This window comes from Ruditapes philippinarum, unplaced genomic scaffold (genome assembly GCF_026571515.1).
Source record: "Ruditapes philippinarum isolate M1 unplaced genomic scaffold, ASM2657151v2 ctg4700_1_1_1_1, whole genome shotgun sequence".
NCBI classification, from domain to species: domain Eukaryota; kingdom Metazoa; phylum Mollusca; class Bivalvia; order Venerida; family Veneridae; genus Ruditapes; species Ruditapes philippinarum.
The window spans coordinates 10,637-34,040 of record NW_026866784.1 but is presented as its reverse complement, the minus strand read 5'-3'; the positions used below and the strand labels follow the sequence as shown (position 1 = coordinate 34,040).

At 33.3% G+C, this 23,404-nt stretch overlaps 2 protein-coding genes across 2 annotated transcripts in view; one reads left to right on the top strand and one right to left on the bottom strand.

Annotated features, from left to right (window-relative positions):
- Positions 1-10,768, top strand: part of LOC132733717 (nardilysin-like) — a 40,737-nt gene extending 29,969 nt beyond the window's left edge. The window contains exons 23-30 of the mRNA XM_060720393.1: positions 356-515; positions 1,509-1,583; positions 2,178-2,321; positions 2,889-3,025; positions 5,821-5,911; positions 8,486-8,602; positions 9,160-9,252; positions 10,548-10,768. Of these exons, the coding sequence (XP_060576376.1) occupies positions 356-515; positions 1,509-1,583; positions 2,178-2,321; positions 2,889-3,025; positions 5,821-5,911; positions 8,486-8,602; positions 9,160-9,252; positions 10,548-10,715 (985 nt within the window). The 3' untranslated portion in view covers positions 10,716-10,768. The remainder of the gene's footprint in view (positions 1-355; positions 516-1,508; positions 1,584-2,177; positions 2,322-2,888; positions 3,026-5,820; positions 5,912-8,485; positions 8,603-9,159; positions 9,253-10,547) is intronic.
- Positions 10,769-11,915: 1,147 nt separating this feature from the next.
- Positions 11,916-21,409, bottom strand: LOC132733718 (uncharacterized). The gene is made up of 2 exons (XM_060720394.1): positions 21,351-21,409; positions 11,916-12,934 (listed from the first exon to the last, which is right to left on the bottom strand). Exon 2 carries the CDS (start codon positions 12,699-12,701, stop codon positions 11,949-11,951), a length of 753 nt encoding a protein of 250 aa, XP_060576377.1. The 5' UTR covers positions 12,702-12,934; positions 21,351-21,409; the 3' UTR covers positions 11,916-11,948.
- Between the last annotated feature and the right edge of the window lie 1,995 nt (positions 21,410-23,404).

The window sequence follows — 23,404 nt, the reverse complement described above, 5'->3', positions numbered from 1 at the left end:
CTGAAATAATGCACAGAGGGGCACCTGAGATCTTTCTTCACCAGTAAAAGCTAGAAAAGTGGCCATTTGACCTATACTGTTTTGATGCTATCTTAAACCCAACAATAAAAGATAAATTAACAAAAACATCTTTACACATTTCTTCTTGTTACTGGACCCAAAACTTTAGTATTTCACTGAAGTTTTGTGATGATTCCAGCCTCGCCTAATGGTTAATTCCTAAGAATAGTCATATGTACTTGAGTATGCAGTTAAGATTTTTTAAACAGGAAAAATCTCATTGTCTACAGAATAGCTAGCATGTAATGTACATGCCAGATATATTTTATTTATTTTTACGCTGGGGATATTCTAGAGTTCTACGTTGGATTGTGACAGAGAAGCGTTACTGGTCGCATGCCGACAAATACCGGATAGTAGACGAGCTTACCAAACCAGAACTCATGGATCTGGTGAACCGGTTCCTGAAACAAATTTTTTTAGAATCCCTAGTTATCGGAAACTTTACAAAACAGGCGAGTATTAATATTCTACTTTAATGTCCATCCTTTATAAATCTTCATGATTTACAGTATATGACAGCTCGCTGTATATTGGCTTTGAATGATTCGCACAAAATCAAAATTGTTGAGGGCTTTTAATTCATTTATTTTGGGGAGATATTAAGCCTACTTATGAAATAATTCTGGTTTTTACCCATTTGTTTGCATATACCTGATGTAACTCCAGAACAGAATTCTGGATTTTCCTCCACTCAGCTTTATTATAGATGAGAAATTAAGGTTCTTGACATCAAGCTGTTAAAATATTTCTACTTTATTTTGTTCATTCTTCTATTTATATTAAGTGCTCCTTCTTTATGTACAAGTCCAACTTTTTATGTTCCAAGCTGACTTTGAAAGTCTAGCCCCTTATCAGTTTGGACTGAAATCAGAAGATGGACTTCGATTTCTCTCATGCAAGGAAGCTATCAAGATAGGCAACAGAGTCAATGGTTTCACTCTGGTGTCCACTTATGCCTCAATTAAGATAAAGGAGGGGCTCCTTAGGAGTTCCTTCATTAGTCAGATTTGAAAGTGAACAATGGACGTTGGCAATGTCTGTGTTACTGGAATCAGATATTATGTTCAAATAGAAAATATGGAAAAAATGGCCATGTAAAATTTAATGTGATTTAAATCAAAAGCTCTACCTTTACATCCACAGTTATGTAAATTTAAAGTTCATGAGAAATGGGTAGCAAAGTAGGATGATGAAAAATGTCACCTGAGTGTAATAACCGATTAACCCGTATTAAAGTATATAAGGACTTAACCCATAACTGCATCAAGGTGGTGATATAACAGTGTTTTTGTCAGATTCACTGCTCCTTAATGGTGCATTTATTTCCAGGAGTGTGTGTAGCAAAATTATTATTTTACTGAATTTCCTAAACATATATCTAAAATATTCATTTTACTGAAATGTATATTTTACAGAAATGTTTATTTATTTACTTCAACTTTCAGGAGGCTCTAAGCATAAATGATGAAGTCCTGTCAAAATTGAAAAGTCAGAAACCTGTGGACCAGAAGGTGCTAGAGGTTTGTATTTGTGACCATTGTAACTTGACTTTTCTTCAAAGAATAGGGACAGCTATTGTACTCAACCGGCACACTTTTAAGATTTTGCACACCGGTATCTCTGACCTTTTTAGCTGACTTTTCGAGAAAAGGGTAGAGGTATTAAGATTGATTTGATTAAGATTTTGCACACATTGGTATCTCCAAAACAACTGAAGGGAATGGGTTGAAACTTCAAATACCTGTGATTGTCTAACACAATAGGCACAAGTCCCATAACTCTTGAGTTATCGTTCTACAGAGTTATGCTTTGAAACTGATCCACATTATTATTACATTATATTTTGTGGCTCGGTTTCATAGCACACTGATATTTTAAAGGTTGTTAGCTTTACTGATAAGACCTATAATGCTCCTCTTGTGCACCATTCAAACCATGAACAGGCACATTTACCACCAGCCTCCTTTGGTAGGTAGATTTTTTCTTTGTGTAAAAAGTTGTGTGCCATCAGCAATTTCTAGACTTAACAAATGTTTTTAAAAAGAGTACTTTCTTCAACAAATCCTGGGGCCATTAAAATTAATAATAATTAATATGTTATATTTTCTTTCTAGAACAATCTGATTGCTATTCCACAAGAGAAGCTTTACTGTCAGATCAAGAGTTTCAACCCAGAAGATACGATGTCCTGTGTTCATAATTATTACCAGAGTCAGCCTGGTACCCTGCTGAAGTGTTGTCTCAATGAACTACTCTGTGTAAGTTATGGGAACCAGTAATCATATTTTTATATAGGTTTTTGTTTTTGTGTATGAAAACTAAAAAAGGAATAGCTGTAAATTGAAGTTGTATATTAAGTGTGGCTGTTAATTGGAGTAATTCATGAGGAACAGCTATTTACTTATATCATCAATTAGAAATTTGAAAAAATCTGATGGAAGAGTGATCTTTCCAGAGCATTAATCACAAAAAAAATTAAATGAAAATTGCAGACTCGCTTTGATTGAGTCTGTACTTAAGAGAAAATGAATGAAAAAGTGCAACATCCCTCACGTCCCCTAGCACTGGCTTGAGCGGTACTCAATTTGAACACTTAATACTGCAAATTGTACTCAACATAGTGCTAATTGGACTCAATATTTTGCAAATTGGACTCAATATAGTGCAAAGTGGACTCAGCATTGTGCAAATAGGACTCAATATAGTGCAGATTGGACTCAGCATAGTGCATATTCAAATATCTTGTTAACATTTTGCAAATCATGAAACTTTCTCTTCAAAAAATTTAAAGTTTCTATAGATTGTTTATATACATTATATTGCAGACACGTATGACAGAGCCATGTTTTAACACATTACGTACCAAACAACAGCTGGGCTACAGTGTAAGTTGTATTAACCATATGACATGTGGTGTCATTGCCCTGGGGATATGCGTGGAATGCAAAGCTCAAAATTTCAGGTATTAATGCCATGTTATTTCTTTAATAGTTAAAGTGATGAGGGTCTATAGAATTTAACATGACTGAATGCCACTATGTCTGTGAATACAGTCTTGTTTATACTTCATCTCTAATAGTCCTGCTGCAAACGTATGAAACTTTAAATGTTTTGTTTTAAGTAAAAATAGCTGTTCACATTATTGGCTGACATGTATGGCTGTGATAGTTTATTTCAGAGTTATGTCCCTTGGTTTTTAGCTCGACTATTCGATAAGAATAAGTAGAGCTATTGCAGTCACCCGAGCGTCGGCGTCGGCGTCGGCGTAACCACTTATGTTAAAGTTTTTGTAATAGTTCAAATATTTTCAAAGTCCATTGACATATGGCTTTGAAACTTTGCACACTTGTTCAACATCATGACCCCAACCTGTAGACAGGAAGAGGTAACTCTATCAAGCATTTTGACAGAATTATGCCCCTTTTTCGACTTAGAATTTATGTTAAAGTTTTTGTAATAGTTCAAATATTTTCAAAGTCCATTGACATATGGCTTTGAAACTTTGCACACTTGTTCACCATCATGACCCCAACCTGTAGACAGGAGGAGGTAACTCTATCAAGCATTTTGACAGAATTATGCCCCTTTTTCGACTTAGAATTTACGTTAAAGTTTTTGTAATAGTTCAAATATTTTCAAAGTCCATTGACATATGGCTTTGAAACTTTGCACACTTGTTCAACATCATGACCCCAACCTGTAGACAGGAGGAGGTAACTCTATCAAGCATTTTGACAGAATTATGCCCCTTTTTCGACTTAGAATTTATGTTAAAGTTTTTGTAATAGTTCAAATATTTTCAAAGTCCATTGACATATGGCTTTGAAACTTTGCACACTTGTTCAACATCATGACCCCAACCTGTAGACAGGAGGAGGTAACTCTATCAAGCATTTTGACAGAATTATGCCCCTTTTTCGACTTAGAATTTACGTTAAAGTTTTTGTAATAGTTCAAATATTTTCAAAGTCCATTGACATATGGCTTTGAAACTTTGCACACTTGTTCACCATCATGACCCCAACCTGTAGACAGGAGGAGGTAACTCTATCAAGTATTTTGACAGAATTATGCCCTTTTTCGACTTAGAATTTACGTTAAAGTTTTTGTAATAGTTCAAATATTTTCAAAGTCCATTGACATATGGCTTTGAAACTTTGCACACTTGTTCACCATCATGACCCCAACCTGTAGACAGGAGGAGGTAACTCTATCAAGCATTTTGACAGAATTATGCCCCTTTTTCGACTTAGAATTTACGTTAAAGTTTTTATAATAGTTCAAATATTTTCAAAGTCCATTGACATATGGCTTTGAAACTTTGCACGCTTGTTCAACATCATGACCCCAACCTGTAAACAGGAGGAGGTAACTCTATCAAGCATTTTGACAGAATTATGCCCCTTTTTCGACTTAGAATTTACGTTAAAGTTTTTGTAATAGTTCAAATATTTTCAAAGTCCATTGACATATGGCTTTGAAACTTTGCACACTTGTTCACCATCATGACCCCAACCTGTAGACAGGAAGAGGTAACTCTATCAAGCATTTTGACAGAATTATGCCCCTTTTTCGACTTAGAATTTACGTTAAAGTTTTTGTAATAGTTCAAATATTTTCAAAGTCCATAGACATATGGCTTTGAAACTTTGCACACTTGTTCACCATCATGACCCCAACCTGTAGACAGCAGGAGGTAACTCTATTAAGCATTTTGACAGAATTATGCCCCTTTTTCGACTTAGAATTTACGTTAAAGTTTTTGTAATAGTTCAAATATTTTCAAAGTCCATTGACATATGGCTTTGAAACTTTGCACGCTTGTTCAACATCATGACCCCAACCTGTAAACAGGAGGAGGTAACTCTATCAAGCATTTTGACAGAATTATGCCCCTTTTTCGACTTAGAATTTACGTTAAAGTTTTTGTAATAGTTCAAATATTTTCAAAGTCCATTGACATATGGCTTTGAAACTTTGCACACTTGTTCACCATCATGACCCCAACCTGTAAACAGGAGGAGGTAACTGTATCAGGCATTTTTTTTACTATCAAGCACTAAGAATAGTCGAGCATGCTGTCCTACCGACAGCTCTTGTTAAGTAATATTATGTACTGTTCAGTCATGACTACAAGTATTTCATCTGAAAATTTTTCACTTGTTTTTAGCTGGACTTTTCATAGAATAAGGAAAACTGTTGAACTTACCCAGGCATTGGCATATGTGTCACAGTTTGTTTAAGTTTTTGCATGCAAATTGTTACCAAGGAATCGGTTAATACTTTACACACTTGTTCTATGTGATTATCTTACTTGATGAGCACAGGTCCCGTAACTCTTGAGTTTCCTTTTCACAGAGTTATGTCCCTTTTCTTACTGTCAGGCACTGTAAATAGTCCAGACTTCTGTCTTATGGGTAGCTCTTATTTCATCATATGTGTAACATAATTAGAATTCAAAGTAAAATGCATTAATCAGCCAATAGAATAAAGCGTCTTCAACAATATTGACCGCTACACAACTAGTAGTTGTAATACAGCACACACATTGTCATTTTAACTAGTATCCCCATGCTTCTTATGACCACGATTGATGTCTCACTAGCCATTTCATATCATTCTGTTTCTACATAGATGTAAATATATTCGTTTTTTTTTTTTTAGATTTAACCTTGTGGAAATTTTTAAAATTCACTTTTTGCAAAATTCTGGTCTTGCCGTTATACCGTAATTTACAGTACGAGATAATTTTTTCAGTATGCAATATGTGGATGAACAGATAGAGAAATTCCTGCTTGAGATGAAAGATATCCTGCAAAGTATGACACAGGAAGAATTTGAAACCTTGGTAATTTATGAAATTTTCTTCATTTTTCTCATTTTTGCCTTAATATGCATTTTTATAACCTTAGGGAGGGAGAGACAAGGTTGAAATTGTTCAAGAAGAGTCAGCTTGATTTTTTGCCTGAAATAATGCACAGAGGGGCACCTTAGGTTATCCTCCCACCAGTAAAACAGGAAATCACTGTATGACCTTAAACAGTGTCAGTGTAACTTTAAATCAGACTCAAGAAAGATAAAATGAAGAAAGACAAAAAGGAAATCATTATTCAGGAGAAAAAAATATGAAAAGTTGTGAAAAATGATCTTATAGTATTGTTATGGCATGGTTTGGAACTTTTCCTTTGTTCTTACTAACCCATTATACTCAGTACACTTCAATGAGCATTTGAAAACTGTATTGATATATAGCAGTACAGTTTTTCATTGTTTCATATAGGAAAAAACTCGACTGTTATATATCGGTTGAGTTTTTAGCTCACCTGTCACAAAGTGACAGGGTGAGCTTTTGTGATCGCTTTTCGTCCGGCGTCTGTCCGTCGTCCGGCCGTCCGTCCGTCCGTAAACTTTTACTTTAAATGACATCTCCTCAGAAACCACTAAGCCCATTTCATCCAAACTTCACAAGAATGTTCCTTTGGTAGTCACCTTTAAAAATTGTTCAAAGAATTTAATTCCATGCAGAACTCTGGTTGCCATAGCAACTGAAAGAAAAAACTTAAAATATCTTCTTTTAAAAAACCCAAAGAGCTAGAGCTTAGATATTTGGCATGAAACATCTTCTAGTGAGTGTCTACCAAGTTTGTTCAAATAAAAGCCCTGGGGTCAAAATTGGCCCCGCCCCAGGGGGTCATTGATTTTCCCTATATGCATATAGTAAAAACTTAAAAAATCTTTTTTTAAAGAACTAAAAGAGCTAGAGCTAAGATATTTAGCATGAAACATCTTCTAATGAGTGTCTACCAAGTTTGTTCAAATAAAAGCCCTGGGGTAAAAATTGGCCCGCCCCAGGGGGTTATTGATTTTCCATATATGCATTTAGTAAAAACTTAAAAAATCTTCTTTTAAAGAACTCAAAGAGCTAGAGCTAAGATATTTAGCATGAAACATCTTCTAATGGGTGTCTACCAAGTTTGTTTAAATTAAAGCCCTGGGGTCAAAATTGGCCCCTCCCCAGGGGGTCATTGATTTTCCCTATATGCATATAGTAAAAACTTAAAAAACTTTCTTTTAAAGAACTCAAAGAGCTAGAGCTAAGATATTTAGCATGAAACATCTTCTAATGGGTGTCTACCAAGTTTGTTCAAATAAAAGCCCTGGGGTCAAAATTGGCCCCGCCCCAGGGGGTCATTGATTTTCCCTATATGCATATAGTAAAAACTTAAAAAAATCTTCTTTTAAAGAACTCAAAGAGCTAGAGCTAAGATATTTAGCATGAAACATCTTCTAGTGAGTGTCTACCAAGTTTGTTCAAATAAAAGCCCTGGGGTCAAAATTGGCCCCGCCCCGGGGGTCATTGTTTTTCCTTATATGTGTATAGCAAAAACTTAAAAAATCTTCTTTGAAAAAACCCAAATAGCTAGAGTTTAGATATTAAGCATGGAACATCTTCTAGTGAGTGTCTACAAAGTTTGTTCAAATAAAAGCCCTGGGGTCAAAATTGGCCCCGCCCCGGGGTCATTGATTTTCCTTATATGTGTATAGCAAAAACTTAAAAATCTTCTTTGAAAAAACCCAAATAGCTAGAGTTTAGATATTAAGCATGAAACATCTTCTTTTGGGTGTCTACCAAGTTTGTTCAAATAAAAGCCCTGGAGTCAAAACTGGCCCCGCTCCCGGGGTGTCATTGTATTAACTTATTATGTGTATAGTAAAAACTTAAAAAATCTTCTTTTAAAAAACCCAATGAGCTAGAGCTTAGATGTTTAGCATGAAACATCTTCTTTTGGGTGTCTACCAAGTTTGTTCAAATAAAAGCCCTTGGGTTAAAATTGGCCCTGCCGGGGGGGGGGAGGGGAAATTGCATTGTTTTTCATTATATGTGTGTAGTAAAAACTTAACATCATGAAACATCTTCTAATGGGTGTCTTCCAAGTTTGTTCAAATAAAAGCCCTGGGGTTAAAACTGGCCCCGCTCCGGGGGCCTATATACAGGTGAGCGACCTCAGGGCCATCATGGCCCTCTTGTTTTCGCACCTGGTAGTTTTTTTCACAGAGGCTCCAATGGGGCAGTGGTAGCGAACATTCCCAGTAGCAAAAAAAAAATGGAATCAATTAAATAAAATAAAAAAAAAATAAATACAATGAAAAATATAAACAAAGATAATTAATGAAATGAAATTTACTTTCATTTAATCAAAAGGTACATCTGCTGAATGAATTTTTTCCACTGAAAAAAGCCCTTTAATCTTGAATCAATATTGGTAACAGTTTACAATCCGCCTCTAACATTGGATGTCTATTACATAACAGTTAGGTTAAAGCTTTAACTATCTCTATTTTAATATATATGAAAGTACAGAAAAGAAGATCAACTAAAATGTAATACGGTAGATATTCATTCTTTATTTTATATTTGTAGATAGAATCTGAGATAACATTGAAGAGGACAGAGGACACACAGCTAGAAGAGGAGACCTCTAGACATTGGAGAGAGATTGTCGATCAAACCTACGTCTTTGATCGGCTAGAAAAAGAGGTGAGCTGTATAGTACATGGTCTATATGTTGTTACCTTTGATTTATCAGGCGCCCGTTTGTGTAAATGTTTGAAAAATGTGCATTGACAGTCTTAATTTTTTGTCCCAGAAATTGAATTGCATGCATCTTAAACTGAGAAGGGGTATTCGGTTCATATTGCAGTCATATTTTTGATTTTTGAGAAATTAATCATTGTATGCAAAACAGGTACAAGAAAGATATTAAAAATTGTGATTATACTTATTCTGACAGAAACTGTGGAACAATAAAAAGTATGATAGAAATTCAGAATATGACAGTGACTTAACATGCCATTCTTAAAAAGTCAGCACTTTCTTTATGGTTGTAATTAACTATCATGATACATTTTTTTTGTGGGGTTGCTAGATTAATTGATTTAGCTTACAACATTTAAAGAAAAGATTTGTGGCGGTTAGATTCGATCATAACACATCTTTCAAAACTTTCGATATTGATAAATATTACATCCAAAAATTGTCATCATTATTATATACGAGTGAAATGAAATAAATATTTAAATTATTCCTTTTTTCAGATAGCTGTTTTAAAGACGCTTTCATTGAAGACTTTACAAGACTGGTTTACAGATGAATATTTGGGAGATAAACAGAGAAAGATTAGTTTTCAGGCATGTATTTTCTCATGGCAAACAAAGCCATGCATATTACGTTTCTTTCAGCTTCTTTTGGTCTGAAGAATTTAACTTTTATTTTGTAAAATTTGAAATAATTTTCAGTTGAACAAAATAAGCACGAAGATGACAATTACATGAAAAGAAATATAACAAAATGAAGATTTTTTATTGATATGGTTGAAAATTAAAAAAATATATATACATATATTTTTTGTAAAGGCTAGGTTTCATTAGTAAGCATTTGCCTATTTAAAGTGGTTTAGATTGGAACCAACCAATATAGTGTTATTATTTTTATTTATTTGGGTCATCAGACAAAATAAATAATGGTAGGGAAATTTTAGACCCTGATGTGCTTATTTGCAAAAACAAAGTAGTCCAAACTCCCGAAGCGGTTACTTCCCTTTATATGTACACTAACGCAGAAAAAGTAAGGGGAGATCACTGCGTAAAGATTGTCAAATGACAGGCACATTAATTTTAAAGCTTTCTCGGGGAAAAAAAATTGTTCCCGAATGGTCGAAGATTTCTAATATTGTGTTATTCTATATAGATATACATGCTTATATTAAGCTCCATGATTATTTACACCAGTGTTAAACAAAAGGTTTACCATAAACAAAATATATCGAAATTAATAAGGGTTAGAAACCCTAATTTAGAATAATGAGGTTTTCTTCATTAACATATACATGTAACTTCACTGTGGTCGAGTGGTTTACATGCTCGCTTATGAAGCAAGAGGTCTGGAGTTCAAATCCCAGTTAAGGCATCTCATTTTTTTTTAAATTTTAAATTGTTTTAGTCAAATAAACATTGAATTGAATATCAGTGTTGCAATAAGTCTTATAGCCAATTTACTACAGTTAAAACACTTTGATTTTTTTTAATATTAATGAAGGTTGGTTTTATTTGTCTGGAGACTTTTTTTCTTTGTTTAATGACATGGGGGGGGGGGATTTAGACTTTTATCGGTTATTTTCTGCTTAACACTCGGAGGCAGCTTTGGTTTTTAAATTTATGAATGTTGATTATGGGCTAAATAACCTGTTCAGAATCTTTATAATAAACATGTATGTCTAAACACGGATTTAATATAAATCCAACACGGATTTAATATAAATCCGTGGTCTAAAATACGGAAATGTAATGCTTAGTATTTTCTTTGAATGACAGCACAGCACGGCTTTTATAAATTCAATAATAATCTTTATGGTATGTTTCTATAAGGAGGCACATTTCAGCTATGTATAATGATGTGTACAATTATGTATACTTGTAATTTGCAGGTGATTGGTTGCCAAGAGAATGTTGTTGCAATGAAGCATCTCAGTGACACAGATCATGAAATCAAGTGTTTGATAGACCCTGATCAAAGTCTGTCTACTCCTATAGATGATATAAACTCGTTTAAACAGTCCTGCAAACAACTTCCACACACCAAAGTAATTTCTTGATAATTGAACTGTTGTTAGATATTTTTATCAAGGAATAAAGTTTTATCTGTTTATGAGTTGTGTTCATTGTCATTATTCACGTATATTATGTTGTATTGTCCTGTGTCAAGATTAAAAAAAAACATCATATTACATATGTAAAATGTACATAGGAGAGGCATATTTCAATTAGTGGCAACAACTTGCTCTATTTTTAACCATGATTTGTATGTGAAAGTACATGTATAATATACCCTGGAAAGATTATTGATTTTTCTAACCAACAGTCTATATTGGCAAGATTTGCACATGCAATAGAGATTTAGCACATGTAGATCTACATGTGGTTTTGTATACTGGTTGTAAATATGGCTGAGTTGCATTGTGACTTGAGAGAGGAGCAAAGTGCTTTTTGCAAAATTCGTGGGTTATTGGTTAAATGCCTGTCAGAAATAAACACGTGTCTAGATTTAGTTTATGGAAAGACGCCCTTCCATATTGTACAATTGTCAGGTAGATGTCAAATGTTTAAGGGAGTTAAGGATAATCTCCGTCCTGACCGGCAAATTTCCGCTACCTCTGAAGTCTGAAAAAGGCATCAGCACTGTCAAAGCCATAGTTGATGAAGATGCAAGATATATCGCAAAGGAGATCAGTGAAAATAAATTTATAACCCTACTTGCACTGTAGGCGGACGATTTTTTTTAGCTTTTACTAAAATTTATAAACTGATTGCCACTCTATCATTTGTAGGTCAATTTCATATGCAAATATCTTAGTTTCTAAGTCAAATTTTGGGAAACAAACATTATTTCACGCTGAATGAAACTTACCAATTGGACATACATGTATATCAAATTGTTGTTGTTTTCTATAACATGGGGATTGAAATGACGTTGTGGTTATTTCTATACTTACAGTCGAATCTTATCAAGCCATTGTACAAGTACTGAAAAATATTCACGAGCTAGATAAGAACCTCAATCTTTTATATTCATAATGCCATATTACCTTTGGGGCTATAAGAAGGTGCTTCGCGAATATGTTTCATATCTATACGAATAGCATACTTCCTTGGCCGAATTCATTACTTTTGAAACGAATAATTGCCAAGGAAAGTCCACTTGACAGTTAAATGACCCCGGCTTAATATTGCCAAACACTTTTATCTTGTATATGTCATAAATGGAATATAAGTTGATGAATAAAGAACACGAAGAATGATATTCAAATATTTATTTTTTAACCTCAATATTACGTGTATAATCGTTTATCTTTGTACTTCTCGAACAAACAAAAACCAAATATGACCAACATCCCTACAGCGCCAAGTTTACACGACCAAGATACCAAGTAAGTCAACCAGCCTGATTTTCTAGGTGGATTTCTTTTCTTTCTTATATAAGCATAACTGCTTGAACTTGGAACGATTACATTTTTTTCTGGATGTTCATGATATAAGTGTTCTGTATCTGTGACCGGAATATATCGAATGGTTTTAAATCTTCGTTGAATTCTGGGCATTTCCATGATGTACGTCGGGGCAACGCTTGCTAGCAAATTACGAGCGTTATTGTCACACAGGGAATTATTGTTTTTGTTGTATTTCGAAAATGCATGATGTGTTAAATTATTGGCCAACTTTTCAATACTATATTCTATGTCATCAGTGCATATATTAAATGATAGTTCATTTCTTTTTTCTTTGTTAGATATATCATCCGTGTCTTGTTTGTTTAAACGTGTATTTTCCGTTTCGTTATTTACTGCAAGAGTATTACCATCCTCCGTTTCGTTATTGACAGCAGTGTCTTTATTGACTTCATCACTCTCCAGTTCATCTTCTGCATCTTTTATATAATTATAAATACAACCTTGAGACCTTTGTATTTTCTCTTCTTTTATCAATTTACCATTTTCTGTGTCAAACTTTTTGCTTTTAACCCTCTCGATATTCATGTTTATATCCACATCGGAACCTGGTAATTTATTTGAAAACTCTTCCATACCTGTGTCCACGGATGTTCCAATCTTGATTGGTTCCTTTGATAACGAGTTTACAGTTGCGTTTATATATTTATTTGCTGGTTCCTGACAGTCATGTACACGACGCGGAAGAACAAGATTCTTACAGCCTCTGTGTGGGAACCAGATTTTGTTTCGTGCGGTGATCACAGGTTTCCGAACCCAAACCGTGTCCGGAAAAATACGGGTTGTTACTGATTTAGACAATTTGGCTTCTGAAAGTAGAACAAAATGTTTTACGACCTTGTGACATGAAACAAAACGAAATATAACCCTTCAACAAATTTCACAAGCTAACTTTTATGTTTCAAATAAACTAACAGATTACTTTTACACTAAATGAGATGTTTCATGATTGAATATATTCACGGGGGAGGAAGTGTTACACGAAAGATGGAGTTCTTATGATAACTTGTTCGGAGTTCTTATGATAACTGTCACGGAGTTCCTGGAAAACGTTACGGATTTCTGTGGAAAACTTTTCTATATACTTGGAGAACTCGCGTAAAAAATGGTTATTTTTAACTTTAAATGGGGAGTTTGAGGTGCTAAATGAAACTTTGATAATTAAGCTTGCCCTACATATTGTATTTTGTTTCAGAAAAAATCGTTAAGTCCATATTTTGTCGCCTTTTTAAAAAAAATCTGGTAGTTTTGAGAAAAATTACCAAATTACTTGCTAATTCGTACATATTGACCTTTTCATTTGTGATCTTCTTCGTTGCTATACTTAATTACCTAATAATTATGGAGAGATGCAAACATAAAGCCCGGGCTTATAAATTTATACCCGACTTTTCAAATGTTACGGAGTTTTTGCGATAACTCAAAATATGTCCTGGAGTTCTTATGATAACTTTTGTTTCTGCCAGTGTGTTTTGTGCTTAATCACGGCACGTTTAAGCGTATTTTTATTAGTCAATAAGTGTGTAAATCATTGTGAAGCATAGTACGCTTATCATTTGCAAAATAATTTGGTTATATAACGTTGGTTTTGATCGTGTTTTTCAGTTCAAGAGATATTTTTCTTACCTCCGTTTCTTGTGGTTTTTTTTTGTGTTTGTTTTTGTCTTTGTGTGTGTGTGTGTGTTTTTTTATTTTATTGGAATGACTGTAAACATACTTGATGTAGAGCATTTACTTACAGGATAAAAATACGCTTTGAATTTAATACTCAAGCATGATTTCGTCATATATGCATTATTTCTGGCAGTTTTAGAGAACATTAAGTAACTATGCTATCGGTATGCATGTAAATGGTTATCAGCAAAATAGTAGGTAGTATGCACTACCCTTATCTAAATTTAATGAGGTGGGTGTCGTCTTTATGTATTCAACGGGTATTTCAATTTCTAAAAGGTATCAGTTTTTGTCATAGAAACGTATAAAGTTCTATGACAATGATATGACGATAGAAAGTAAGTCTTTAATAAGATATGTGAGTCACCGTAAGGTTCATGCCGTTTATCGACCTTGTTCCTTTCTCTATTAAATCCAATGTAGCATCACGTGACGTATAGCAATTTCCATATTTCGGAAAATTACTGCATACATTTTTCTTATCAAAGTTGGAGTCCTAGTGGAAATTTTGCAACAACTTTTGCTGTAATTGATTACAAAAATATATTGTCGAACTTCTTTCGCTCGAACACGTAGGGCACGTGCAAATCTGTCGAAGAGATCGGTAGTAATCGGTTGATTTTTTATTCATAAAAAGATCATACATTTCGGGTGCATGGGTGTGAAGGATATCCCGGTTATATACGTTACATGGTATATAATGATACAATTTACTTAGCCGCTTCTTGAGGGAAGCCCAACTACTTATTGTCTGCTTTAGAAAGGCGGTTGCTTAAAACAAGTTATCTGAGAAAAAAAGTGTAAGTTTTAAATATTTTTTCCTTGGCGGTTTAAGCCATGTTACTGCTGAATACAGGTGACCGCTGATTCAGGTTTTCCTGAAGAATTTTGTTTGTTTGTTTGTTTCATTTTACGCCTTTTCCCAACAGTATTTCAGTCATATGGGCGGGTAGTTTCCATCGTTCCTGGAGAGATACACCAGTACTAGACTACCTTCCTCCGTGCTAAACTACCAAAGCATCTCCCGGGGATCGAACCCACGCCAGAGAGGTAACTGGATTAGAAGTCATCGACTCAAACCCCTCGACCACGGAGGCGGTCGTTCCTGTAGATATAACTTAGCACCTGTTTATCCTATGTAGACTGTACACCAAAGCAGTTTCATGTCTTCTCCAGATATATTCATTGATCGTGTTTTAATTTTGCCACATGGCCTCAATGTTGCATTTGCGGAAACTTATGACATAAAACTTTTGTTGACGAACAGTATACACAGAAACATTTAGTGCATTCGTTGGGTTTTATAATGTCAATATGATTTCGCACAAATTTAATTAGGAACTAAAACACGATCAAAACCAACGTTATATAACCAAATTTTTGTGCAAATGATAAGCGTACTATGCTTCATAATGATTTACACACTTATTGACTAATAAAATACGCTTAAACGTGCCGTAATTAAGCACAAGAAACACACTGGCAGTAACAAAAGTTATCATAAGAACTCCAGGACATATTTTGAGTTATCACAAGAACTCCGTAACATTTGAAAAATCGGGTATACATTTATTAGCCCGGGCTTTATGTTTGCAACTCTCTACTATAATTAGGTGATTATGTATAGTGTTGTGCGGCCGAAAAATGATAAAATTCTTTTACAAAAAAAAATGAATAAATATGCATGATGATTTTCTAATAAACACAAAAATTTATAAATATAATCATTTTCTTAAAGGTCATATTTTCAAAACAATGTGTGAAATTTCAAATTTGTTAAGTTACAGATATAATATGTTTTAATAACAGATGTCAAATAAATAATTATGTAACCCGATGAAGAAATGTGGCTTTTCCTCCTTGTCCAATCAATGGTGCTAAAAATTTTATTATATTTAGGTGATAATGTAATTTTAGCCGTCTGTACTTAATAAGTAGTTAAACCTTATGACTGAGGTGATGATTGTTTTTCTAAATTCTATGTATGTTGCTATGTTACATTATTTTGTATTGAAACCTATTTAAAAAACAAAGATGTTAAAAAATTTATTGGTCAGTTTTAAACAAAACAATTTTTAGAAATATTGTAAAGATAGATAAATTGAACAGTTATATTTTTGCATTTTCAAGTGATAACATTGTGGCTTTCCACTACAAATAATTGTTACTGTTTTTAATATTTACATTGTATTTGTTAACGTCAGGATAACCTGTGCAAATTAAATATATTATTTGTGGTATTCCACTGAGAAAGAAACAATAAATGATAAAACGGAACATTGTGTTGAGATTCGATCCACCTTCAGTAGAACTACAAAATCAGCGCATAATACTTGGTGGGAATCAGTGTCTTTCCCAACCTCTCAATTTAGCAAGCGAGACTACGAATTCAACTTCCCCAAGAAAAACAACAATGAGTTTCATAAATGGAATACCATTTAGAAGTGAAAAATCATGTGGACAATGTGGACATAATCATTATCACAGACAGGAGAAGTGTTGTGCGAAAATGGCAAGATGTAACAAATGCAAGAGAATTGGACATTTTGCGCGAGTTTGCCGACATCAAGCAGTCAAGTCAAGTCTATCTAAACATCGGGATCAAGAACGAATGACAACTTTTATTAGACGCAAAACAGCAGAATGCACATTACCATTCTACAATGAAAACGATGCTTTCTTTCAGAACAACCAAACAAACAACTCTGTAAGTCATGTTTCAATAGCAGAATTTCAAATGTTGAAATCTTTAACTCATTCAATGAATAAAACAATTAACGGTTTGAAATCAGAAAATGTGGCTCTCAATTTTGAAAAATCAAAGACTCAAGGACTTTACCGAAAACCTGCAGAATGAGATTTCCCTCAAGAAATCAGAAATATGTCATCTTCAAGAAACATTGATACTACAAAGAAACTCGCTAGAAGAAAAGTTTAGGGCTGACTCGTCAAAACTAGAAAAAATGGACAAACTCATAATAGAATTTAAGAAAATACATGACGATTATGAAGAACTGAGACTTGAATACAACCGGAACACTTACGAAGCAATGGTGACAGAATCAATGAAAAACGACCAAATAGATGAACTCAAAAATAAAAATGAAAGCTTGAGAAATGAGATCGCTCAGCTGACAGACAAAACGAAATATTTATGTCGCAGAAGAGTAACTGAAAATGAAAACCAACAACACGATCGTTATAACACATGCGAAGCCGGGTTCCAACATAGGGGAGGCAATTGTCACCGCGGAAGACAGCAAGGACATAGAGGGCAATACAACAGAAATAGACGTCATTAAGGGTGTATTGTTTACAATAAGACAGTGATTAGGATATATATTATTAGTGGATGGTACTTACGCTTTTCAGCAAAATCGGTGCTTTATGTTCACAATATATTTCTGTAACTAAATATCTTACGTAAACAGTATTCTAATTTAATGATATTTATTTTTGTTATATACATATTTATGCTCCATTTCACAGGAGTGAAATAGTCTTAAAGGAGGGAGAAGTGTTGTGCGGCCGAAAAATGATAAAATTCTTTTACAAAAAAAAATGAATAAATATGCATGATGATTTTCTTTTAAACACAAAAATTTATAAATATAATCATTTTCTTAAAGGTCATATTTTCAAAACAATGTGTGAAATTTCAAATATGTTAAGTTACAGGTACTATATGTTTTAACAATAGATGTCAAATTTATAATTATGTAACCGGAAGAATAAATGTGGCTTTTCCTCCTTGTCCAATCAATGGTGCTAAAAGTTTTATTATATTTAGGTGATAATGTCAATTTAGCCGTCTGTACTTAATAAGTTGTTAAACCTTATTACTGATAAAATGTCCAGGTGATGATTGTTGTTATAAATTATATGTTGCTATGTTACATTATTTTGTATTGAAACCTGATTGGTTATTTTGTTATTTAAGAAACAAAGATGTTAAAATTTTATTGGTCAGTTTAAAACGAAACCATTTTTAGAAATATTGTAAAGATAGAGAAATCGAACAGTTAGATTTTGGATTTCCAAGTGATAACATTGTGGCTCTCCACTAGAAATATTTGTTACTGCTTTTTAATATTTACATTGTATTTGTTAACGTCAGGATAACCTGTGCAAATTAAATATATTATTTGTGGTATTCCACTGAGAAAGAAACAATAAATGATAAAACGGAACATTGTGTTGAGATTCGATCCACCTTCAGTAGAACTACAAAATCAGCGCATAATAATAGCAACGAAGAAGATCACAAATGAAAAAGTCAATATGTACGAATTAGCAAGTAATTTGGAAATTTTTCTCAAAACTACCAGATTTTTTTAAACGGCGACGAAATATGGACTAAAATATTTTTTCGGAAACATAATACAATATGTAGGGCAAGCTTAATTATCAAAGTTTAATTTAGCACCTCAAACTCCCCATTTAAAGTTAAAAATAACCATTTTTTACGCGAGTTCTCTAAGTATATAGAAAAGTTTTCCACAGAAATCCGTAACGTTTTCCAGGAACTCCGTGTCAGTTATCATAAGAACTCCAAACAAGTTATCATAAGAACTCCATCCTTCGTGTAACACTTCCTCCCCCGTGATATTGTAGTATAAAAAGAAATTATAATTATGATATTTTTTACAATAAGAATCTGCCACCAATGTCCAGTGGTTGAACATTTTGTAATTTTTGTGTGGTTAAAGAAAAAAAAAGAGAGATAGAAATGAAAACAGTTTTAGACAACTTAAATTAGGCAACTATACAATAGCGGGCATCTATAATAATAATAATAATAATAATAATAATAGTGATAATAATAATATAGCAGGGATCTATAATAAAATAATAGTAATAATATTAATGATAATAATAATAAAATGATAATAACAATAATAAATAATAATAAAATATCGGGGATTTATAATAATAATAATGATAATATCTTCACGTAGAGAAGGTAACACAATAAGAATATACATCAGCAATCACATATATCTTATTTCCAGTGTGGCCTTCTGAATTGTAAAAAAACAACAACAGAACATCCATATAGGAACAAAAATAAAACGACTTAACAATTTATAAAATGTATATTTTCTAGAATATGGTAACTCAACTTGTTTATTTATCTAAGTTATCAAATTACTCGACAGACTCTCAACACACTCACTCACTCACTCACTCACTCACTCACTCACTCACTCACTCACGCACTCACTCACTCACTCACTCACTCACTCATTCATTCATTCATTCATTCATTTAAAGTTGTTTTTTTTTCTTTAAAACACAGAGTGTCAACATGTTGAATATTTGAAGATAATTGTTCCAAATGTTTATGCCATGATAAGAAAATGTTTCTTTAACATAATTTGTTTTAGATCTTGTCCATGATACATTAACTTTTCGTAAGCTAGATCTTAAATTGTATATTTTGATGTCTGATGAAGTCATATAGTCTGTCATTAATCTAAACATTTTTATTAATTGCAAACACAACATCAGTTTATTTTTCTCAACAAAACAAAAAGAAAGATAAATGCTAGATAATGTATAAGAATATCATTCTTGACCATGACGTTACAACGAAATTTAGTTTGTAATGAACTTAATTTATTCTTCTGCATGTAAATGGTTTGACTGCAACAATATTTTCTGGGACATATTTTTGTCTACATGAAAACTAAATTCCCATAGCGTTATTTATTAGCCATGATTGAAGAATTGTTCATTTCAGTCTCTGTCAAAATCATTGGATACACTAATTACTAAATATAATTAAAAAGATACTGTTAGTATACAATACTCGTTGTCATTTCTTTCTAAAATTATACGAGACTATATGCATATTGGCCGTTGAATTTCTGAAATCTGATATAAAATTATAAACTGCAAAAGGACATCGGTCGATGTATCATTATGTTTATATAAAATAGAAAGTCAATCTAATTAAGATGTTTTAATGACAAAATCACATTGTAATACAGATGCTTTGACATTTCAGCTTAATGAAGAAAAACTTTGTAAGATAGAGCCTGTATAATAATTTGAGCCGTGTCACGACAAAACCAACATAATGGGTTTGCGACCAGCATGGATCCAGACCAGCCTGCGCATCCGCGCAGTCTTATCAGGATCCATGCTGTTCGCTATCAGTTTCTCTACTTGTTATAGGGTTTGTAAGCGAACAGCATGGATCCTGATCAAACTGCGCGGATGCGCAGGCTGGTCTGGATCCATGCTGGTCGCAAACCCATTATGTTGGTTTTGTCGTGACGCGGCTCAATTATCCTTTACCACGGCTAAATATCTTAGTTACCAGCACTAACACAATATGGAAAAAAGTCATTTGAAGATATGTGTACTGACTTAAAGCGAACGCTGATATGCCGGAGGATTTTTGTCTAAAATGGTGGCATGGATAGATGCTTTAATCATTATCAGACTCTTTGAAAGTCAGTCGGGTTTCAGAAAAAATTCATTCTTTCAACAGTTTTAATTAATACGACTCATAGAATCCTTCCTTAATGATTTAGATGAGGGTTGTTTGATAGGCACAGTATTTTTAGACCTAAAGAAGGCATTTGATTTGGTAGCTCACATAAGTTAAATTTATACAACTTCTCAAACACCGTAATAAAACTCTTCAAATCATATCTTGAAAATAGAACACAGTTTGTCAAATATGGAACTAATCATTCAAAGTGGAACAGTAAAATGAGGGACTCCTTAAGGGTTTAAATTAGACCCTTTACTTTTCATTTTCTTAGTTAATGATATGCCATTTGCATCAAATAAAAAATGAAGTGATTCAGGGAACCCTGGATGTGATATTGAAAATAGGTGTAAACTGAACAAAATGGCAATAAATCCGAAAAAGACCACAGGCGGCAGTATCAGTGTTTGAACAACCCACCCACACTCTTCCCCTGGATCCCTGCTACAACCCTGAAAAAATAATTCAACACTCTAAGGCTTACTATAAGATACCAATTACAAAACCACCGATAAAATTATAAAACAATCCACTATCAAAATTAAAGTTATAGAAAGGTGGAAAACCTACTACATGTATATGTACAGACGCGTGGGAGTCAGATCCTGTCCTTGACATGTTACGTCCAATGTCAACATTTATCAAAAAGATTTTTAGTATTCAAACACGAATTGGACATCTGTTACAACGATAAAACTGGTTTTCAAACATTTTTTACATGAAATAAAGTGTTTGTTATTATTATACTATTATTATTGTAATTATTATTATTATTATTATCATCATCATTATTATTATTATTACTTTATTATTATTATTATTATTATTACTATATTATTATTATTATTATTATTATTATTATTATTGTAGAAAATCTAGTATCAGCCTTTGTGATACACGTTCTTCTTGAATTTCACGAGGTATCAGAATTAGATCTAGTCTAATATGTATTTGGCATACATGTATATATACGCATTATATAATATTTTATAATTTAATATACATATGTACTGTTTTGTTGATTTTTAAATTAACAAATATTAAGTTACCTTGTTGAAAACTTGCTGGACCAATGTTCCTCCAATCGTAACGTTGTTGCTAACGTTATGACGTAACATATGACGTAATAATAACGTTAATGTCAGGCGTCACTTCGAACGAAATTTACATTTTGATTGGTGCTGTAAACATCGTTTTAAATCTATGCTTGATTACGTTCTCGTAAGACTTTATAAATAATTTCGCTAAATGAGTACCAAAGACTCTATGTATTTAATCTTGAACCATTCCGCCAAAACAGTATTAAGTAGACTGGAAACTGAAATACATTAGAAGATAAAAAAAGAATTTCAATTGATTTAAGAGATGGTTTATGAAAATACAGGTCAGACGGAATTTGTACATTTGTTAAGTTAAAGATGCACACTTTGTTCTTTAATTTTTTGTCCGATTTTGATTATAACAGTAGAAGAAAGGTGAAAATATGAAAAACAAGATCGACAAGGATCGGCATTCAATGAACGCATCCTTTTAATTTAAAACACCAATAAATTTTCACTCTTTTTACCAGCTTGTTTACATTAAGATTATATGATAATGTGAATGATAAAAGAAACTCCAATGAGGTCCAAAAGCCCCAAAACACAAAATTTGTTTTTCTTTCACAGATCAACTAATGAAGTTAAAACAGAAACATATGCATACTGGACCGGCAATCCAGAGACCCGGCCGTGGTTCGAGTTCTGGCTGCGGCGTGCCGACTTTTCTGTTTATAATTTCATTTAAATACGTTTTTACATCCGGAATGGCTGAAATGCAACTCGTTTATGCTCATAACAGCGCAGTGCGGAGTTTGCAAAAACGCTCTACACTGTATTGAGCAAAAACGGGTCGCAAAACAGCCGTCCCCTTCAATTTTCGCCTGTTGAATTATGTTGTCAAATTCGTCCACCCATATGTCAGCCCACCCCCCGCCCAGGAAACCATGTTCTGAATCCGCCCCTGAACTACGATATTATATAATCATTACTTAATTACGCATTTCGTGTTTTGTAAACCAATTCAACTGTTTTATTTCAATTAATGACCGGATGTAAAAGAAATACACTCGAATACGGTGATGTAATTTGGTGTAATTGTACCCAATATGAACTTGAACAGCTTGATAAGATTCAAAATGAATGTGCACGCATTGCAACTGGTGCAACTAAGCTTATCTCACTAGAAAGAAATTAATTGGGAATCGTTATCCGAAAGAAGATATAAACACAAACTAATTATGTTTCACAATATGCAGTCGACCAAAACTCCAGATTATCTCTCATCATTAATACCAAATCTAGACCAATCCCGATACAGCTTACGAAACTCTGAAGATATCAGAGGAATTACATCAAGGACTACTCTGTACCACAATTCTTTCTTGCCATCAGTTATTCGTGATTGGAACAACTTGCCTCTTATAATACGAAACAGCCCTATAATATCTTCATTTAAAACTTTCTTAAACAAGGACAGAAAATATACACCAACATACTTTTATACAGGTAGTCGTAAACTGCAGGTCCTTCACACTCGGCTTCGAACGAACTGCAGCGCATTAAATCACCACCTGTTTTTTGAAAAACATTTCTCTTACCCCTTTGTGTAATTGTGGGCAAATTGAAACTACCCAACATTTCTTTTTCGAGTGCTGTGCATACGATGCCGTCCGCAGAACTTTCCTCCTTAACTTGCAAGACATCAGCATAAACCTTCATAAACTTCTCTATGGTGACCCATCTCTTACATACCAGGACAACGTTATTATATTTACAAATGTACAAAATTATATAGAAAAAACGAAAAGATTTACTTAGATCCATTCTAATTGAGACTATAATCCTCTCTCACCCTCTTTCTTCTCTTTCCAACTATTTTGTTTTCTTCTTTTATATATATTCTTACATTTTAGACATCTACTTGTAGTTAATCTATTCTATAAAAGTTTATATATAAATATATATTTTTATGTGTGTATAATTAATACTTATTCCCTTGTCTAGTATATACTAATTATAAACTTATTTAAGACAAACCATATAGTTCGCCAAAGGAGAAGAAT